Source organism: Coturnix japonica, chromosome 24 (assembly GCF_054131305.1).
Source record: "Coturnix japonica strain WE chromosome 24, WE-NBRP24, whole genome shotgun sequence".
NCBI lineage: Eukaryota > Metazoa > Chordata > Aves > Galliformes > Phasianidae > Coturnix > Coturnix japonica.
This window is the reverse complement of record NC_140686.1, coordinates 4,352,708-4,374,373: the sequence shown is the minus strand read 5'-3', so window position 1 is coordinate 4,374,373 and position 21,666 is coordinate 4,352,708. Positions and strand designations below refer to the sequence as shown.

Here is a 21,666-nt window from a genome sequence, read left to right as displayed (position 1 = left end):
GATTCAGTGATATGAAAGTTGGTTGCCTTGTTTTACTAACCTGTAATTAGGAGGGCTGCCAATCAAGAAGTTGCTTTTTCCATGCTGGGAGAATTGTGTGCATGTTCCTTTCAAAAAGCTATTTTTTGAATTCTAATAGAAGGGAATGCAATTAAGTAACGTGAGTTTTTGAAAGTAGAAGTTGTCAGTTTCCCTCCATAAAGACTGCTCTTTCAGAAGTTGTGCTCTTGTGAATGTCCACAGCAAGGCCTGTCTCTCTTTCAGGCTCAAGGCTGGAAGTGACAGACTGGAAACCACAGCTCAGCAACAAAGCAAAACGAATGAAGCCCCTCAGGACAACCTTCAAGCCTTTGCTTCAGTAAGCTAGTTAAAAACCTCTGTGGGTTTTGCAAGCTCCTGAGACTAGTTAAGTAATTCTGTGAGGAAAATGCATGATGACATTTTCCTGGAGGGCCTAGGAGAGCTGAATTCCCAAGCTGTGCTGACCATAGGCTACTCTGAAAATCCTGCCATTCGTTATTTCCCCATGTTTGTGGTTTTGAGACTTGCCACGATGCTATGGCAAGCCGTAGTTAACACTAGAGAAGGTAAGGGTTTACACTAACATGCTGGTGTAAGTATTTTCAGGTTTAGATCTGCTTTAGTTGTGGTATCGAAGACCTCAGGCTGCACGTTAGACATTCCTCCTCATTAGAGGTATTTGCCAAGTTTGTAGAACTGCACAGCACTGACTTAAAGTGTCTCACTGTCCTTAACGTGGTTAGAGTTGTTATAAAATAGTATTTTCATCTGAGGCCTATGAGAAGCAAATGATTCATGGATTTGGTCTGGGGAGGTAGGGAGGTGACTGCAGGCCCTGTGCTGTACTGATACTGGCAAGAGTGGCAATAAGGTGTGAACTTCAGGAAGAAACACTGCATATACAAAATAACAAAACTTAATTTTTAGTCTTTATTATTAAAGCATGTAAAAAAGAGACCAAAAAACCCACAAAACTAGTGGGATATGTGATCTTGTTTCTGTGAAACAACCACATGAGGCTGCTTTAATGGCAGTGATTGCCATTCTCAGTGAGAACTCCAGGTTTTGATCACAGTTTTGATGAAATTTTACTCTTCCTGTGCTTCAGCCTTGAAAAACAGTCACTCACAAATGTATTTACTGCCAGAAGCGGTGACACAAGTAAGAAGGAGGATATTTCTCTCTGGTAAAATGAGACTTGTAGAGGTCTGGTAGAGAGACATGATCAAACTTTTAGTTGCAACTCCATATATTCCATTTGAAAATCTGCAAGTCATGTATTTATGTCAACTGAAAATGGAGTCATAAAGAAAGCAAATAAATGATATATTTTTTTTTTCAATCTTGAAACCTATTCTTAATTTTCATTGTTAAAATGGGAAGCATAGCTGCATCTTTTTCATTTAGAGTAAGCCAAAAGGAATTCTTTCAGCATTATCAATAGAAACTAGCTGTTAATCCAGCTGAGGATTAACAGACCATGTGCATGAGATACAGTGTGAGAGCTTCAGACTGGACCAGGAACAAGCAAAACTGTATTTAAGCATACACATTGGCTGCATAGGGAAGCAAGAGTGTAACATCAAAAGCACCACCTCAGCTCCAGCTCTCCAACCTAGACAGAGCTGGAGCTGCTATAGTCTCTACCTGCAACTGCCCAGTTCTCTTCAAAGCCCTGGAGCAAGCAATGCAGAAACATGCTATCTGCCCAGCCAGATTTCCCAGCTTGTAAACACATCAGCTGCAAATCAGGCGTAGTAAATCACCTGTGGATACTGATAGGACAAGGGGAATGGTTTGAAACTAAGGCAGGGGAGGTTTAGGTTAGATATTAGGAGGAAGTTTTTCACACAGAGGGTGGTAACTCACTGAAACAGGTTGCCCAAGGGGGTTGAGGATGCCCCATCCCTGGAGACATTCAAGGCCAGGCTGGATGTGGCTATATCCAGGGGGGTTGAAACTAGATGGTCATTGTGGGCCTTTTCAATCCAGGCCATTCCATTCTATGATTAAAAGATTCTATGACCAGACAACACGCAGCACACAAGCCTTTACTGCCATTGTTACTCTTCAATAAGCAAAATACACACAGTGATTTAATAGGGGAAAAATAAAGACTGCAAAAAGAGAGCTTCAGACTGCCATTTTGTACCTCAGAGCTGCAAGGATTGTGAGCTAAATTATCCAGCCGTATTGTTATGTCAAAGGAAAGGTGAGTCTTTAGCAGACTAACCCAAATGCCAATGCTTACGCAACACTTAAGCCACACTTAAGCCCTTACTTGAAAATCTTACTGTGCTACGTGGATCTAGTACTGGGTAAAAGAAGAGGAATCACCTCACGCAGACAGCAACAGGAATAGCAATTGCTCAATGGTTCTTAGAGAAAGCTCCAGATTACCAAAGAGAACACACTGAGAATATGAGGAACTGTGACAGGAAATACCAATTTCTGAAGAAAAATAAAAATTAAATGGAACTATTTGTTTTTAACAGGAATGAATTTAAAATATTATTCAAAATCACCCATATTAAAGATTTAATAAACAGTATGAACAAAGGTGGAGGGGGGGAGGGGAAGATGGGAAAACTGAAGACAGAAAGCTGACAACTGGTTTAGTAACAGGTTAAAAACGTGTGCTTTGAGATCCCTATTAAATAATACCCACAAGTAGGGCAAGAAATAACCCTGCAGACGGTTATCCCCGTGACTATTCCAAAGGCAACGGCCCCAGGACACACCGTTGCCAACCGCTTTCTGAGGCAGCCGAGCCTACAGACGCGCACACTCCTGCTCTCCGCGGGTGTGTATCCTCTTCATATCGCTTACTATCGCTTCATATCGCTTAATATCGCACGTATAACGCATACGTGGGGCTCCCGGCTCCGGCTGGGAGCCTGAGGCTGCCCTGCAGCCTGTGGGTTGGGCCGCGGCTTCCTGAGCGTGCGCCGTGTTTCCGCGTCCTGCTCGGGACTCGGCCCGGCAGAGTTTTGAGACAATATGAAGAAGATGCTCAGCTTCGTAAAGAAGAAAATACGGGATCCGCCGCCCGGCAGCGCCGCCTCGGCGTGCTCCGCCGGTGCGTACGAGATCCGCCGGAAGGAGCTGACCAAGCTGCACCGAGGGGCCGCCGCCGGAGACCTGGCCCTGGTGCAGCAAGGACTGAAGAAGCACGACATCGACGAGCGCGACAAGGCGCAGCGGTAAGGGCGGCGGGCCGGGCCGGGATCCCCGCTGCATGACCTGGGCACAGAGGGCTGCTGTTAACGGGGGCCGCGTGTGGCTGGGACGGCCGGTAGAGGCCGCTCCGATGTGCCCTCCCGGCCTGGATCCCTCGTAGGGCTGCTCGGCATTCCTCCGAGCTGGGAGCTCTGTTGGGGGCTGGTGAGAAAAGGCAGCGATAAGGCTGCTGGCTTCATGAAGGCTTTCTTGCTTGTGAAGCTGATGGTGGTTCCTTTAGGTTGTCATATTCCCCAGTGCTTGGTAACGGCTGCTTTTGGGTGAGGAGGGGCTCCTGCACAAAGTTGTGTTTGTTACAGTTAAATTACTCATTCGAGCTCTTTGCGGTACACTGTGCTAAATAAATAATAAATACAGTGCTCAGATCAATATTGTCAGGCTTCTGTTCGGAGGTGAAGGATCTTGTATACTTATTTGGGAATTTCTCAGTGGGGACAGTCACCCTCGAGTTGTTCCATGTCTGTGACAAGGCATGATGAGTTATTTGACGTTCTGCCTGTTATTTCGTCCTCATCTTCTCTGCCTTGGAGGAAGCTGGTCTTATGGAGGGTACTCATCAGCCTGCCCGTGATGGGAGCTGTTAGGACAAGAGGGAACAGCCTCAGCTTGCACCAGGGGAGGTTCACGTTGGATGCTAGGATAAGCCTCTCCAGAGAGTGGTTGTGCACTGGAATGGGCTGCCCAGGTTGGTGGTAAAGTCACCGTCCCTGGAGGTGTTCAAGAAACATGTAGATGTTGTACTAAGGGACATGGTTTGGTGCACGCTGGTAATGGAATAAGCTTGTTTTTTTTTTATTTTGTTTATTTTGGGAGGTAATTGGGATAAAGAAATGCAATTTGCCCTGTTCATGTACCACAGAGTGAAAATATTTATTTAGCTGTCTGTTTCAATTTACACGTTTCACTTTTAGGACACCACTGCATCTTGCTTGTGCAAATGGACGTGAGGATGTCGTTACGTTTCTAGTAGAAAACAAGTGTAAGCTAAATCTTTTTGACAGTGATAACAGATCTCCACTGATGAAGGTAAGTAGAACATACTATGTTGCTGCAAGTAGGAATTATTGATTATGTATTAAATGATGTCTTTCCAGATTCTTTAAGTAAGTCTGTGTAGAAGCATGCATGCTGTAATCAGTGTGGCTTTGGCATGTGCTAGCTAATCTTGGCAGATGCTTTTATATTCCAGGAGTGGGAAGTTGTAGTAGTAGTGACACAGTGAAATATGACTGCTGGAAATTTTGCCTTTTTTTTGTGTGTGTGTGTGTGTGTGTGTGTGTTGTTTCCAGGCAGTACAATGCCAGAAAGAAAGATGTGCAGTGATCCTGCTAGAGCATGGTGCTGATCCGAACCTGGCAGATGCTGGTGGCAACACTGCCCTTCACTTGGCTGCTGTAACTCCTAACACATTTCTAGCAGGGATGTTAATTGAGCACAGTGCCCGTATCAATGCTCAGAATAAGGTACATTTCGATATTCAATAGAGAAGTTCAAAAAGTTGCATTGATATTTTTATTGTAGATTTTTTGTTTGTTTCTTTTGATTTTTAACTTGAATTATTTCTGTTCTTTCAGGACGGATGTACTCCTCTTACTCTTGCTATCTCTGAAAATCACAAAGAAATCGTAGAGCTCCTTCTTAAAAAAGGAGCTGATGTTCACACTCGAGATCCGTGTGAAAGGTGAGGAGATGGTCTAAACTCTGCAGGTCACCTTAGTTGTCTTCAGGTTGGGCTGATGGGAGGGATGGGAATGAGCATTGAAGTAGAAAGACACAGAGAAAGAGCTCGTTGAGTGACTGGCGAAAGCAGGTCTCAGCTTGGCAGGTGACATGCATTATTGCATGTTTTCTGCATTGAAAACTGCAAGAAAACATTGTTTCTGGTAGCCGCTGTGGCAGGAAAATTGCTATTGTGCCAGCAACATTGCTGTTATGCCAGAGAGAGTTTTTCAAATTGATGCCAAGTTTGTATGCAAGTGTTGTTAATATAGAAGCTTTTTTTTCTGTTCATAAAGTGATTTTATTTTTCTTTGAGATTGAGCAAATGGGAATTAAAATAATTACAATGTCTGACTAAATTGTATGGTTTGTCTTGTATTTTGGATGCTGTAGAACCCCACTTATGACTGCAGCGGCCGGTGGGGAGCTTAAGTTGGTAGAAATGCTTCTTCGCTATGGTGCTGAAATTTTCCATAAAGACGTTAATGGATGGACAGCTGAGGACTATGCTATTCTTCATGGAAATGCTAGGTAAACTTTTAAATTTATTGCTAGGTTTTTAGTTATCAGTGTTGAGTTTGAACCTTTTTGGTAACAGCACCAAGTTTAACGGTGCTATTTTGAAGATGTGTTCATTGACATCTTCTCACGTATACTGTTCATGTGTCTGGTGTTAATTTGAAAGTTGAGAAAAGGGCTTCTGCTCAAAATTCTCTGTAAGATTTCAAGTGTTTGTTTCTAAGCTGATGTCTGCCTGCTATACACTATTAAAATGTGTCTGTAGCCCACAGACGCAGAAGTTCAACTTGAAAAACTGAAATGTTTGTAAATTCTTCTCAAAACAGAACCCTTGTTATTACTGTCTTCAGTTCCACTGAGCAGGAACCACCTGTTTTGTTTCAGAGGAGATCTAGCTGTTATTTCTTTTGTTAAATTACTAAGCAGTTTAACTCCTCCTACACATAAGTATTTTACCCATGGGTGTTCATTCATAAGAGTGGTTGTATTTGTAAAAACTGGACTGCAAAGGGTACCGAGCAGAAGTAAATAACTTCATAGATCTGGATGTGCATCTATAAAATAGATGTGTCCATTATATTTGAGTATGTTACGGTTTGCAAAAAGTAGAGTATGTTACACTTACTGAATATGAAAATTGTTTTGGCTATGGTTAAAGCTCCCTGACTGTTTCCCAATTGATTCTTGCAGGACTCGGAGGGTTTTGAGTATCAGACTTGGGAGACAGTGAAGAAACCCAAGGCAAGTGCTGCTCAGCTGAGCAAGAAAGCCAAGAAGGAAAGCAAAAAGAAACGATAAGGGCTTGAGCAGAAAGGCACAAAGGACAGCAGAATCGCCTGGATTGCGTCCTCACAGGTGCACCAAAGGACACACACTGTGTGGTGCGGTTTTCAGGCCTGGCTGTGCTTTCCCTTTCATGGACTCCAGAGGGGAACTAAGGAAGCTGTGTCTTTAATCATTACCAGTATTCCGCCTTTTTGATTTCATATTGAAATGTATTTTGGATGCATTTGGCTTCTCTTTGTTGTAAATAAAAGCGAAACAAACATTTGATAAGTGTTGCTGCCTCTTTCAGTAGCTGCTCAATACAGTGCCTGGCTCGGGCTGGCAATTGCAGGGCCATGAAGTGGTCGGCTTCACGTCCCTCCCGGAATCACAGAATCACAGAATTGTAGGGGCTAGAAGGGACCTCTAGAGATCGTCGAGTCCAACCCCCCTGCCAAAGCAGGCTCCATATACCACATCACACAGCTCGGCGTCCGGGCGGGTCTTGAATATCTCCAGAGAAGGAGACTCCACCACCTCCCTGGGCAGCCTGTTCCAGTGCTTCGTGACCCTCACTCCCCCCCACCTGCAAGTGCAGCAGTACTGAAGGCTGAGGGCTCTTTTCGTAGGCAGGCGGGCAAAGGCAACTGAAATGCAAGTTTGCTGTCCCTCTTTGTTCTCGCGTCAGTAGGCCCTGGATATCTTCCCAGCACCTCTCTTAATCAGCCTGGAAATGTTTGCTAGCAGGAAGTAACCCCATCACATTGCCTGAGACTAATGATGCCTTTTTCCCCACTCACTGCAGGCAGCCTCTGTGATCATTTTAGACAAAAGTGCACGCTAATAGAACTAAATTTGATAGTTTATTCTGTTTTCCAAGCAGGTGTTGCACTTGGGCTCTGTATCACGTACTGGCCACGCAGATATGGTGTACAACTGGAAGAAATCCTTCAGACCCTGAATGCAGGAGAGAATCTGTGATGGGTGAGAGAGGAAATGTGCACCTTGAAGCAGGGGACGCCCTGCTGGCACCGCCTGTTACATCCAACACCAACATGGCTTGCTGTTTCTCAAGGGTCAGTAAGTAATAATGCCCCTAGTGATACTCTAGTACATTTTTCCTCTAAAATTGGTTCTATTTGACATGCTATTCCATTAAATTGCGCGATCATTAATCAATTATTAGCCCGGATAACTCAGTCAGTAGAGCATGGTTATGAGCATCTTAAAAGCATTTATTGCACAAATTTTAGTGGTCATTAAAAAATCAATGTATCAGAGTATATGAAAATTGAAGACTTTTCCAAATCAGTTACAGATTAACACAATGGGACCCTCACAGATTTATTTTCAGGTTGCAGAAACTTAGGTTGCAGTACAAACATATTTGTTCTTTTTAGTGGGTTTAACAGTAATGTTGTTATGTTGTATTTGACTTGTCTCTTTTTTCACTTTCAGAGTATTGTCAATCAAGGCCTTGATTGAGTTATCATAGTTATGTTATTAATATAAGTAGTGTTGTTATTCTATAGGCAGTATCTTGAAATTGTTGTAATACAAGAAGAATTTATGGAGCAGCAGCCATGGATCAAGATAAGGAGTTCACAGAGCAGCAGCTACGGGGCAGGATAAAACTACATGAGAACTAATTGAACAAATGAACTGAATTGCTTGTTAAATATGGTTAGTCGGTCGGTAAACTGAGCCTTTTCAGCCTAAAAGAAAACGGGGGAAATGTAGAGAGTGTTTTTTACAGCTAGTTAGCTGAGAAGGGTCGTAAACACGGTGCAGTTAATCAAGCAGCCATACCACCTGCAAGGACAGTGAGAACAACAGGATGCCCTGGGATGGTGAGAAACTAGCCATGGTTCTGTGAACTCAGCAAGGGAGTAGCTTTCAGGATGATAACAAGAAGCTGCAAAGATACTTGGGGATGGTATGTAATTGGGAACCAATGATGAGCTCCACTTTTGCAATATGTATGAGCTAATTATCCGTATTATAAATGTACACGCAGCCAAGGAATAAACGAGATTAGCTGATCATATGTCAATGACAGGTGTGATCGTTTGCTTTTCTCCTGCCGTTCTGCAACAGGTGCTGTTCTTTAGAAAGCTCTGCCTGATTATGCACATCTCTCTGCATAGAGTTGGGCTTCTTTTGACAGAGGGCCCTATTACAATCTTGAAAAAAAACACAGAACATGATAACTGGAAAACTCACGTTGTAAAGCTAGATAACACCAATTTTTAACAAAGCTTGCAGCTGCACTTCCCCACAGAGAGCATGGCAAAGCTTTGATGACAGGGCTTAACAGACTTAGGAAAACTCACTGCAAGAGACTGAATGTGTCTCACTTTGTCCATTCTTCATAGGTGCCCTGCCCGCAGCAGGAGCAGAGCAAGAGGAAGACTGAATCTCCCCAGTACTCTGAGGTACTTTCTCTGAAGGATGTGCAGGGACCCCTGTTGGCTTGCTTACTTCTTGGCTTGCTTACTTCTAGGCTTGTCACCTCTGGACCCACCTCCCTCTGCTGCTGCCTCTGCCTTATGCTTCTGAACAATGAGACCTTGAAATACTTAAGCTCTAGGCCAGCTGTTCAAGGTACATAATGCTGCTAGCAGGCCTGGGTGCTTTTCACAAGCTGGAGGGGCAAAGCAGTGTGTTAGAAACAGCCTTCTAGTGGATACACAGAAACACTTTGCTCCCCCTGCAGGTTTCTGCACTGAAGCTGACATGAACCTAACAGTGGATGAGCAATGGGTATTTCTGAATTCTCCCCATCCCTGATTCTAGGAGGAGCCCAAGCTCCTGCCTTCAATGCCCAACTGTGAATTGGCCCTTTTGCTAAGCTTGTGCCACATGAAAGACTGCAGCCATATTGGGGATGTTTAATGTAAACAGGCACCAAATTACACGACAACACAAGCCATATACTCACATCAAAGCTCTGGACTCTGAGGTTTCTCCATGTCCGTCCTAAGTTTCCACGTAGTTCCCAGAGAGTGGTGCTCAGGTCTTTGCTGTAACAACCCAGAGTGGAGAGCTGATTCCTTCTCTGGGACATTTCTGTAGCTCAGGATGCTTCAGCGTGCACTCAGCTATGACAGTGACTGGGAAGGAATGGGGCTGCTGCATTCCGTGTCTGCTCCTATGAGCAGCTTAAGGTTACAGTGGGGGCATGAGCTCAGGTTGCTGTAGCACACTGAGCATCGTTTCAGCAGGGTAGATTCAGTGATATGAAAGTTGGTTGCCTTGTTTTACTAACCTGTAATTAGGAGGGCTGCCAATCAAGAAGTTGCTTTTTCCATGCTGGGAGAATTGTGTGCATGTTCCTTTCAAAAAGCTATTTTTTGAATTCTAATAGAAGGGAATGCAATTAAGTAACGTGAGTTTTTGAAAGTAGAAGTTGTCAGTTTCCCTCCATAAAGACTGCTCTTTCAGAAGTTGTGCTCTTGTGAATGTCCACAGCAAGGCCTGTCTCTCTTTCAGGCTCAAGGCTGGAAGTGACAGACTGGAAACCACAGCTCAGCAACAAAGCAAAACGAATGAAGCCCCTCAGGACAACCTTCAAGCCTTTGCTTCAGTAAGCTAGTTAAAAACCTCTGTGGGTTTTGCAAGCTCCTGAGACTAGTTAAGTAATTCTGTGAGGAAAATGCATGATGACATTTTCCTGGAGGGCCTAGGAGAGCTGAATTCCCAAGCTGTGCTGACCATAGGCTACTCTGAAAATCCTGCCATTCGTTATTTCCCCATGTTTGTGGTTTTGAGACTTGCCACGATGCTATGGCAAGCCGTAGTTAACACTAGAGAAGGTAAGGGTTTACACTAACATGCTGGTGTAAGTATTTTCAGGTTTAGATCTGCTTTAGTTGTGGTATCGAAGACCTCAGGCTGCACGTTAGACATTCCTCCTCATTAGAGGTATTTGCCAAGTTTGTAGAACTGCACAGCACTGACTTAAAGTGTCTCACTGTCCTTAACGTGGTTAGAGTTGTTATAAAATAGTATTTTCATCTGAGGCCTATGAGAAGCAAATGATTCATGGATTTGGTCTGGGGAGGTAGGGAGGTGACTGCAGGCCCTGTGCTGTACTGATACTGGCAAGAGTGGCAATAAGGTGTGAACTTCAGGAAGAAACACTGCATATACAAAATAACAAAACTTAATTTTTAGTCTTTATTATTAAAGCATGTAAAAAAGAGACCAAAAAACCCACAAAACTAGTGGGATATGTGATCTTGTTTCTGTGAAACAACCACATGAGGCTGCTTTAATGGCAGTGATTGCCATTCTCAGTGAGAACTCCAGGTTTTGATCACAGTTTTGATGAAATTTTACTCTTCCTGTGCTTCAGCCTTGAAAAACAGTCACTCACAAATGTATTTACTGCCAGAAGCGGTGACACAAGTAAGAAGGAGGATATTTCTCTCTGGTAAAATGAGACTTGTAGAGGTCTGGTAGAGAGACATGATCAAACTTTTAGTTGCAACTCCATATATTCCATTTGAAAATCTGCAAGTCATGTATTTATGTCAACTGAAAATGGAGTCATAAAGAAAGCAAATAAATGATATATTTTTTTTTTCAATCTTGAAACCTATTCTTAATTTTCATTGTTAAAATGGGAAGCATAGCTGCATCTTTTTCATTTAGAGTAAGCCAAAAGGAATTCTTTCAGCATTATCAATAGAAACTAGCTGTTAATCCAGCTGAGGATTAACAGACCATGTGCATGAGATACAGTGTGAGAGCTTCAGACTGGACCAGGAACAAGCAAAACTGTATTTAAGCATACACATTGGCTGCATAGGGAAGCAAGAGTGTAACATCAAAAGCACCACCTCAGCTCCAGCTCTCCAACCTAGACAGAGCTGGAGCTGCTATAGTCTCTACCTGCAACTGCCCAGTTCTCTTCAAAGCCCTGGAGCAAGCAATGCAGAAACATGCTATCTGCCCAGCCAGATTTCCCAGCTTGTAAACACATCAGCTGCAAATCAGGCGTAGTAAATCACCTGTGGATACTGATAGGACAAGGGGAATGGTTTGAAACTAAGGCAGGGGAGGTTTAGGTTAGATATTAGGAGGAAGTTTTTCACACAGAGGGTGGTAACTCACTGAAACAGGTTGCCCAAGGGGGTTGAGGATGCCCCATCCCTGGAGACATTCAAGGCCAGGCTGGATGTGGCTATATCCAGGGGGGTTGAAACTAGATGGTCATTGTGGGCCTTTTCAATCCAGGCCATTCCATTCTATGATTAAAAGATTCTATGACCAGACAACACGCAGCACACAAGCCTTTACTGCCATTGTTACTCTTCAATAAGCAAAATACACACAGTGATTTAATAGGGGAAAAATAAAGACTGCAAAAAGAGAGCTTCAGACTGCCATTTTGTACCTCAGAGCTGCAAGGATTGTGAGCTAAATTATCCAGCCGTATTGTTATGTCAAAGGAAAGGTGAGTCTTTAGCAGACTAACCCAAATGCCAATGCTTACGCAACACTTAAGCCACACTTAAGCCCTTACTTGAAAATCTTACTGTGCTACGTGGATCTAGTACTGGGTAAAAGAAGAGGAATCACCTCACGCAGACAGCAACAGGAATAGCAATTGCTCAATGGTTCTTAGAGAAAGCTCCAGATTATCAAAGAGAACACACTGAGAATATGAGGAACTGTGACAGGAAATACCAATTTCTGAAGAAAAATAAAAATTAAATGGAACTATTTGTTTTTAACAGGAATGAATTTAAAATATTATTCAAAATCACCCATATTAAAGATTTAATAAACAGTATGAACAAAGGTGGAGGGGGGGAGGGGAAGATGGGAAAACTGAAGACAGAAAGCTGACAACTGGTTTAGTAACAGGTTAAAAACGCGTGCTTTGAGATCCCTATTAAATAATACCCACAAGTAGGGCAAGAAATAACCCTGCAGACGGTTATCCCCGTGACTATTCCAAAGGCAACGGCCCCAGGACACACCGTTGCCAACCGCTTTCTGAGGCAGCCGAGCCTACAGACGCGCACACTCCTGCTCTCCGCGGGTGTGTATCCTCTTCATATCGCTTACTATCGCTTCATATCGCTTAATATCGCACGTATAACGCATACGTGGGGCTCCCGGCTCCGGCTGGGAGCCTGAGGCTGCCCTGCAGCCTGTGGGTTGGGCCGCGGCTTCCTGAGCCTGCGCCGTGTTTCCGCGTCCTGCTCGGGGCTCGGCCCGGCAGAGTTTTAAGACGACATGAAGAAGATACTCAGCTTCGTAAAGAAGAAAAAACGGGATCCGCCGCCCGGCAGCGCCGCCTCGGCGTGCTCCGCCGGTGCGTACGAGATCCGCCGGAAGGAGCTGACCAAGCTGCACCGAGGGGCCGCCGCCGGAGACCTGGCCCTGGTGCAGCAAGGACTGAAGAAGCACGACATCGACGAGCGCGACAGGGCGCAGCGGTAAGGGGGGCGGGCCGGGCCGGGATCCCCGCTGCATGACCTGGGCACAGAGGGCTGCTGTTAACGGGGGCCGCGCGTGGCTGGGACGGCCAGTAGAGGCCGCTCCGATGTGCCCTCCCGGCCTGGATCCCTCGTAGGGCTGCTCGGCATTCCTCCGAGCTGGGAGCTCTGTTGGGGGCTGGTGAGAAAAGGCAGCGATAAGGCTGCTGGCTTCATGAAGGCTTTCTTGCTTGCGAAGCTGATGGTGGTTCCTTTAGGTTGTCATATTCCCCAGTGCTTGGTAACGGCTGCTTTTGGGTGAGGAGGGGCTCCTGCACAAAGTTGTGTTTGTTACAGTTAAATTACTCATTCGAGCTCTTTGCGGTACACTGTGCTAAATAAATAATAAATACAGTGCTCAGATCAATATTGTCAGGCTTCTATTCGGAGGTGAAGGATCTTGTATACTTATTTGGGAATTTCTCAGTGGGGACAGTCACCCTCGAGTTGTTCCATGTCTGTGACAAGGCATGATGAGTTATTTGACGTTCTGCCTGTTATTTCGTCCTCATCTTCTCTGCCTTGGAGGAAGCTGGTCTTATGGAGGGTACTCATCAGCCTGCCCGTGATGGGAGCTGTTAGGACAAGAGGGAACAGCCTCAGCTTGCACCAGGGGAGGTTCACGTTGGATGCTAGGATAAGCCTCTCCAGAGAGTGGTTGTGCACTGGAATGGGCTGCCCAGGTTGGTGGTAAAGTCACCGTCCCTGGAGGTGTTCAAGAAACATGTAGATGTTGTACTAAGGGACATGGTTTGGTGCACGCTGGTAATGGAATAAGCTTGTTTTTATTTTATTTTGTTTATTTTGGGAGGTAATTGGGATAAAGAAATGCAATTTGCCCTGTTCATGTACCACAGAGTGAAAATATTTATTTAGCTGTCTGTTTCAATTTACACGTTTCACTTTTAGGACACCACTGCATCTTGCTTGTGCAAATGGACGTGAGGATGTCGTTACGTTTCTAGTAGAAAACAAGTGTAAGCTAAATCTTGTTGACAGTGATAACAGATCTCCACTGATGAAGGTAAGTAGAACATACTATGTTGCTGCAAGTAGGAATTATTGATTATGTATTAAATGATGTCTTTCCAGATTCTTTAAGTAAGTCTGTGTAGAAGCATGCATGCTGTAATCAGTGTGGCTTTGGCATGTGATAGCTAATCTTGGCAGATGCTTTTATATTCCAGGAATGGGAAGTTGTAGTAGTAGTGACACAGTGAAATATGACTGCTGGAAATTTTGCCTTTTTTTTTTGTGTGTGTGTGTGTGTGTTGTTTCCAGGCAGTACAATGCCAGAAAGAAAGATGTGCAGTGATCCTGCTAGAGCATGGTGCTGATCCGAACCTGGCAGATGCTGGTGGCAACACTGCCCTTCACTTGGCTGCTGTAACTCCTAACACATTTCTAGCAGGGATGTTAATTGAGCACAGTGCCCGTATCAATGCTCAGAATAAGGTACATTTCGATATTCAATAGAGAAGTTCAAAAAGTTGCATTGATATTTTTATTGTAGATTTTTTGTTTGTTTCTTTTGATTTTTAACTTGAATTATTTCTGTTCTTTCAGGACGGATGTACTCCTCTTACTCTTGCTATCTCTGAAAATCACAAAGAAATCGTAGAGCTCCTTCTTAAAAAAGGAGCTGATGTTCACACTCGAGATCCGTGTGAAAGGTGAGGAGATGGTCTAAACTCTGCAGGTCACCTTAGTTGTCTTCAGGTTGGACTGATGGGAGGGATGGGAATGAGCATAGAAGTAGAAAGACACAGAGAAAGAGCTCGTTGAGTGACTGGCGAAAGCAGGTCTCAGCTTGGCAGGTGACATGCATTATTGCATGTTTTCTGCATTGAAAACTGCAAGAAAACATTGTTTCTGGTAGCCGCTGTGGCAGGAAAATTGCTATTGTGCCAGCAACATTGCTGTTATGCCAGAGAGAGTTTTTCAAATTGATGCCAAGTTTGTATGCAAGTGTTGTTAATATAGAAGCTTTTTTTTCTGTTCATAAAGTGATTTTATTTTTCTTTGAGATTGAGCAAATGGGAATTAAAATAATTACAATGTCTGACTAAATTGTATGGTTTGTCTTGTATTTTGGATGCTGTAGAACCCCACTTATGACTGCAGCGGCCGGTGGGGAGCTTAAGTTGGTAGAAATGCTTCTTCGCTATGGTGCTGAAATTTTCCATAAAGACGTTAATGGATGGACAGCTGAGGACTATGCTATCCTTCATGGAAATGCTAGGTAAACTTTTAAATTTATTGCTAGGTTTTTAGTTATCAGTGTTGAGTTTGAACCTTTTTGGTAACAGCACCAAGTTTAACGGTGCTATTTTGAAGATGTGTTCATTGACATCTTCTCACGTATACTGTTCATGTGTCTGGTGTTAATTTGAAAGTTGAGAAAAGGGCTTCTGCTCAAAATTCTCTGTAAGATTTCAAGTGTTTGTTTCTAAGCTGATGTCTGCCTGCTATACACTATTAAAATGTGTCTGTAGCCCACAGACGCAGAAGTTCAACTTGAAAAACTGAAATGTTTGTAAATTCTTCTCAAAACAGAACCCTTGTTATTACTGTCTTCAGTTCCACTGAGCAGGAACCACCTGTTTTGTTTCAGAGGAGATCTAGCTGTTATTTCTTTTGTTAAATTACTAAGCAGTTTAACTCCTCCTACACATAAGTATTTTACCCATGGGTGTTCATTCATAAGAGTGGTTGTATTTGTAAAAACTGGACTGCAAAGGGTACCGAGCAGAAGTAAATAACTTCATAGATCTGGATGTGCATCTATAAAATAGATGTGTCCATTATATTTGAGTATGTTACGGTTTGCAAAAAGTAGAGTATGTTACACTTACTGAATATGAAAATTGTTTTGGCTATGGTTATGTTTAGGATGGATAGTATAAGGCTCTTATTATCCCATTAAGTGTTTATGTAGCTATGGGATTATTTTTCCCAAATGCATTTCCTTTTTTGCTCTCCATAGTCTTAGTAAAACACTGGCAGAATATGCAGACCATGAGAATGCAGGGGAAGCTTCTGCAGGTGCTAAAGGAGGCATCCCTGTGCCAGTGACTCCTCACCAGGCAAGAGCTGCTGGCTTTACGTTGGGTGCAGCTGCTTCGAGCAGAGGAGGTAGGATACTTAACTGTGGTAGAGCTAATGGGCAGAATCGTGGTGGCCCCTTCCTTAGGTTGGTTTGCATCTTTTAAATTCACCGTGCTCAGTGTGGACTTCAGTGGAAGCATCAGGTGGACTGTAATAAGAAGTGTTATGAATGTGTTTGCTTGCTGCTAGTTTACACTGCATCTCCACAGGCTGTGGGGACAGTTGTGATTTGTGTGCACTACATCCATCTGCTCATACAGTTGTCACTTTCAGCACATCAAGTTGCCCATTTATTTAAATTGTCCCTTTAGCAAGGGGGAGGAGGGAAGAGAAGAAACAAAATAGGTTAAAGTAGCCTTGTTTTATGGGTGTGCAATTTTTCTTAGAGATGCTCATTTAGATTGTTGTTCAGAAAATCCAATTGCAAAAGCTGTAGTTTCATCCCAAATAGTAGTTTTATCTTCTGTAGCAGCGAAGCAGCAGATGAATTGCAAGAAGATGCATCTTTTGTTGATTACCACTGGATTTCTGTCACTTTGTTTTAATTTTAATAGTTTCACCTGCATAAAGCTCCTTTTTTGGGAGACATAATTTCTCACCTTCAATTACAATTGCTTTTGTTTGTGTTGTGGAGACGTAACAAAAATTGTCTTGGAAAAATAACTTCATAAGCAACAACAGTACATTGTTTGTATACACCGTATCTTTTTGGACATGGTTTGATTTATAATCAAATAATGTTTTTTTCAATTACTTTTATTTAAAAAAGAAAAAAAAAAACCAACTGAGAAAGACTTTGTGATCCAGAAAAACTGTTACATTTTCTCATTGCCTTGTAAATAAAAGAAATACATTCCTTCAATGAATTTGTAAAATCCAGGCAGCGTTTATAAGCTCAAATTGCCCTAAATGAATCTTAGAAAGTTGCTATTTTAGTATGAATGAGATTGCCTTGCAGTTTACGTTTCAAGCCCCAACGTACGAGGTTTTATTTGTTCCTTATTTTTAAGGGTTTTGTGAGAATCATGTGTCAGATGGGCAGCAGACTGTTCAAACACAAGTCATTACTTTTTTATTATAAAGACTTAGAAATATGAACAAAGAATACATGGCATATTTTTTCTTCCTGGACTTATCCCAGATGGAAGTATAGATTTTAGACCCAAGTGATGTTGCCTTTGACTTAGGAGCAGTTACTTTGAACTAGAGAGTGGTTGAAAAAGTTTCTTCGTAGCTTGGTTTTGAAGTTTTGTTTGCTTGTTTTTCAGTGGGGCTCGATACAGTTGGTTTAATCATTGAAATACTTTTTTTTATCCAAATCCACTCAGTTGCTACCTTCCATGCACGTAGATAGTTGCTCTGGTACCCCATTGTAAGGACTAACAGGCCTGGGTTAATTTAAAATATGTGATTTGAGGGTTTCTTCTTCCAAGTAGAGGGTACATTTAGACTAGATATCAGGAAGAAATTCTTTACTGTGAGGGGGATGAGACACTGGAACAGGTTGCCCAGAGAGGTTGTAAATGCTCCCTCCCTGCAAGCATTCAAAGCCAAAGGTGGATGGGGCTTTGAGCAACCTGGTCTAGAGGGAGGTGTCCCTGCCTATAGCAGGGAGTTGGATTTAGATGATATTAAAGGTCTGTTCCAACTCAAACCATTCTGTGATTCTCCCTGTGCTCAGTCTCTTAAAGATGACACCAGCATGAGGAGTAGGAGGGAGCAGAGAGAAAGTTCAGTAGCGTAGTAGAAACAATATTGGAATTAATTCTGCAGTCTCTGATTGCATCCACACCCTGAATCATGAGAGTCCTTTTAATATGCCACAGTAACAGTCTTAAAAGTGTCCTTTAGAGGAGAAGCCGGGATGTTGAGAGAGAGACCAGAGAAATACCCACTTTGGAATTCTTTTATTGTCTTTTGCTCTTCTGTTTTATTTTTCTGCTATCTAAAATTTTGACCTTATCCTTTCTGCTGCTTTTGTACCTTCTAATTAGAAGAGGAGATTCTGAAGAATGTTGAACAGGTCAGCATTTTTCAACAAGTTTGCTCATGATTATTTGGATGTCAGAACATGAACCCTTTTATTAATCACGTACAGATTGGCTTCCAGAACGTATTGAATGACCGATCTCTTAGATTTTAAGTAACAATTTCTTTTTGAGGAAAACAGTAGTTGTGCTATTTCTGTTTCTAGTATGTTTGCAGTGACAGTATGTTTGGCCACTGCAGCACATACTAGTGTATTGTTCAGTGTTTCCCTGAGTCATTTGCAATTGGACTTGATAATCTTTTCCAACCTTAGTGTTTCTATGATTAGAGGAATTGTCTCAGCATTGTAAAACTCTTTACAAAAGTAAATTATCACTTCTGTGTGATTTTTATCTCCTGAGGTCAGATAAAACTTTTCCTGTATTCCCTCTTAAGGAAACAGAGAAAAGCCAGAAGGGATGAGAAATCATCTTGAGGTTCTTTTCAACCCAAGCCATCCTATGATTCTTTTAAACTTTCTCTTAAGTGTATGTTTCTGATAGTAGCTGTTTTTCCACAGCACTGCATGTGTATGTGATAAAATCCATGTAAGTAGGACAACCTTCTGCTCCAGAGAAAAGTAACAGATTTATTGTGAAAGAATTTGATGTCAAGGTAGTGTTCCACAGTTTCTCTTTTGACACACAGATGTACACATGCACACAAATGCATGTCATAGTCACAGCACATTCTCCCAGTGCTGTAGCTTTGTGTGTGTGCTTTTTGTATTTTCCAAACTTGTGAGATTCCGCATTTATTCTGATGTCATTGTTGTCTGTCCTTTCCATGCCTTTCCCTTAATGGATATAGAAATGCAACGGTCCCCTGAGCAGACTCTGAGAACAGGAGAATCGAGTGAAGGTATTCATTCTGCACAGCAGTATTTTAAATACCACACATGTCTTGTGATACACAAATACTTATTCATCATAGGTGCTTATTATCTTGCAGATCTGTATCTTGATGATTTAAGATCTATGAGTTAGAGTGGATTTGGGGCAGCTTTTGTTTCTTTGCATGTTTTGCATGAGTCCCTTATTACTGAATTCAGCATTTGCTTTTATCACTTGTGATAGTGTTGGTTTTGGGGTTGTTTGTTTTGTAATCTGTTCTCCTCTTGCTCAGAAATGGTGATATAGGCTTCAGTTAAAGTGGAAACGGGTCCCTGGAGACTAGATCTCATTTCTGTGTCAGTGCATCATGGCTGTGGTTTTGGTCTAGCTGAAAGCTATCTCATCAAATTCCTGTCTCACCTTCTAAAGGATAGCAGGATCATTGGCAGTATTTATATGTTGAAAGCAAAAGTGTAGGTAATTTAATGAGCTGTTTTCCTTACTTCTAGTGGTACTCATTGAAGATGTAACTGAAGTCGTTCGTCCAGAGTTTAACTGTTCCACACAGCAGCAATTTTCTGTTCTGCGTGGAAAGTTAGCAGATAGAGTCATAGTACTGAGTTAGTTATTTAGCTTTACATACAGCAGGATTCCATTAGCATTTAAGAATATTCTGTGTTTTCTGTAGTGGAAAACATCAAAAATCAGATTGTTAGCATTTGAACCATTTAAGATGCCCTCAGATGGGAAGTTTCAGCCTCTAGCTTTTTTCTACATGAGATTTCTTTGAACATTTATACTGTACTGCATCTCAGAAAGCTGTGTTCAGATCAGGGAATATTCTCGCATACTGTGTTTAGGAAAGGCAAAATTTGTACACTCATTTGTAGGTTGTTAGTAGTAACCCTTCTTTTTGTTATAATATTTAACAGTTCAGAAACTTCAGGAATTATGATTTCTATGTGGAGATCAGATATGTCTGTTTTCCCTTCTGTGCTGGGAATCAGAAAGTCCTTCTATTATGTTTTAGTTGTTAAGAGGTGTTAGCGCTTCAAAAATTGTGTTCCTAGACTGCAGTTTTCATTAGAACGGTGACCTGAAGGATTTACTGCAGGGCGCTCTCATCAGGGTTGCTAATGATCTGAAGTAAGAGCGATTGTTGGATATGCTTCAGCACAGAGCTGGCATTCAGAGGGACTTCAATGAGCCAGGGCAATAGACTGGCAGGCATCTTAAGAAATCCATCGGGGGCAAATACCAAGACCCATTTGGGGTGAAAAAGCCCCTTCCTACAAAACATGATGGGACTGCATGGCAGGGGAGCAGCTCTGCTGAGAAAGGACACAGACCTGTCAGAAGGCAAGCTGAGCATGAGGCAGCAGGGTGCTCTGGCAGCTAAGGGCTGCAGCTTGCACTGTGCTAAGAGTAGCAAAGCCAGGAGACTGAGAGAAGAGATTGTCAGCCCCTGTTTAGCACTCACTTGACTGTGCCTTGGCTGTAATTTTGAGTTCCTTCTACGTGAGAGGTCGATGGATCAATAGCAAGCTAATTCTCTAGGGAGCCATCATATTTGTGAAGGAGTATTTGCCCTGTGAGAGAGGGCTGAGAAAGTGGACTTAGCCTGAAGAAGAGGCAGCTTTGAAGGGCCCTAACTGCAGCGTCCAATGCAGATGAGAAGACAAAGCCAGATGCTTCCCTGTGATACTTGACAGGAAGCGAAGATGGCAAGAGGTATAAATGGAAGCAAGATGGTTTCTAGCTGGAGATGAAAAGTGTTGCCATGATAAGGATGGCAAAATAGAGAAGTTGTGAACCTTCTCTTGGAGGTGTTCAAGACTAGACTGAATAAAACCCTGACCAACTTTTCCTGACCTCAAAGCTGAGCTGGCTTTAAGTAGTTGGCTGAGAGACTTCCAGAGATCCCTTTTGACCTGACCTATCCTATAGTCTTAGGTGTGAGTTACTACCTTCACTGAACTGATAAAAACTTGGGGGTGTAGTATAGCATGCCCTGCTAATGCTCCTTTTGTCTCAAGTATATCATTTTTTGATTCACTGTAGAGAAATGCTGGTGATTCTTCTAGCTAGGGATAACCTATAGCTCCTGAGTATGCTTTTTGATTTTCTTTGTATTTATAAATATACTTTATATTTATTTATAATCCATAGCAAGGTACGGCAGCAAAAAATGGTAGATATTGTAGATATGTCTGATTTGTTTTTCAGTATAATTTGAAAAAGCATTTGTTTTGTAAATACTTTCCTTCATGCTGTTCTTATTGAATTGGCCACTTCAGCTTCTGTACTCTTATGAGCTGTTTTCATGTTAAATGTCTGTATTGGTTAATTTTTAGTATGCAAAATCTAATCTCAACATGTCGATTTATATTTGAACAGCAATGGATGACTTTTTCGAAGGATACTCAACAAGGTGAGTCTTATAAAAATACCAAATGCTTATTTGAGGAATTATTTGAGAGGACCAGTACTTACTTTTCGTTGTTTTTGAAGTTCTGAAAAAAAGGGCAGTAATGGCACCTGGAATAATTCTGAGGAAGAAGAACTGGATTTTACAGCCAAGGTATGGTGCCTTTATGGGAAAATAGTTGTGTAAAATAAGTGATTTGAAGGCAATTTCCTATGAGATAGAAGGAAACTCTTTTTCCAGCCAATTCTTTTTTTTTTTTTTTTTTTTTTTTTTTTCCTCCTTAAGAAGAGTCTCTCATCTGCCAACCTTTCTTCTGCTGTAAGTTTTTCCTAAAAATTGTTGCTTTGGCAGAACATGCAGTAGATTTGTGGTTTGAGGCAAAAGAGTAGATATTAAGATAAACTACCACATTGTATTAGTTGTTCATTGAGTGAGATTTGCCAACCCTAGGAATTGATAAGTTAATAAATAACCTGTTCTGTTCTCTTTCAAACTTCACAATTGTTTCCCCTAA

The 21,666-nt window shown here is 42.3% G+C and overlaps 1 protein-coding gene and 1 pseudogene across 2 annotated transcripts in view; both read left to right on the top strand.

Moving 5' to 3' along the window:
• The first annotated feature begins 2,271 nt into the window (after positions 1 to 2,271).
• Positions 2,272 to 4,817, top strand: LOC146757093 (ankyrin repeat domain-containing protein 7-like). Its single transcript, XM_085523443.1, has 3 exons — positions 2,272 to 3,224; positions 4,173 to 4,287; positions 4,551 to 4,817. The coding sequence occupies exons 1-3, from the start codon at positions 3,022 to 3,024 to the stop codon at positions 4,743 to 4,745; spliced, it is 513 nt and encodes a 170-aa protein (XP_085379569.1). The 5' UTR covers positions 2,272 to 3,021; the 3' UTR covers positions 4,746 to 4,817.
• Positions 4,818 to 12,304: 7,487 nt separating this feature from the next.
• LOC146757092 (uncharacterized) overlaps positions 12,305 to 21,666 on the top strand; it is a 44,773-nt pseudogene continuing 35,411 nt past the window's right edge. The window contains exons 1-9 of the transcript XR_014936946.1: positions 12,305 to 12,716; positions 13,665 to 13,779; positions 14,037 to 14,210; positions 14,322 to 14,428; positions 14,860 to 14,997; positions 15,742 to 15,890; positions 18,702 to 18,752; positions 21,122 to 21,155; positions 21,236 to 21,305. The product of XR_014936946.1 is annotated as an uncharacterized LOC146757092 (transcript). The remainder of the gene's footprint in view (positions 12,717 to 13,664; positions 13,780 to 14,036; positions 14,211 to 14,321; positions 14,429 to 14,859; positions 14,998 to 15,741; positions 15,891 to 18,701; positions 18,753 to 21,121; positions 21,156 to 21,235; positions 21,306 to 21,666) is intronic.

Excerpts from the sequence above, each read along its gene's own strand:
- LOC146757093 (XM_085523443.1), top strand. The coding sequence starts at position 3,022 with ATGAAGAAGATGCTCAGCTTCGTAAAGAAGAAAATACGGGATCCGCCG. Across the intron at positions 3,225-4,172 it reads GAGCGCGACAAGGCGCAGCG|GACACCACTGCATCTTGCTT; the intron begins GTAAGGGCGGCG and ends TTTCACTTTTAG. Across the intron at positions 4,288-4,550 it reads ACAGATCTCCACTGATGAAG|GCAGTACAATGCCAGAAAGA; the intron begins GTAAGTAGAACA and ends TGTTGTTTCCAG.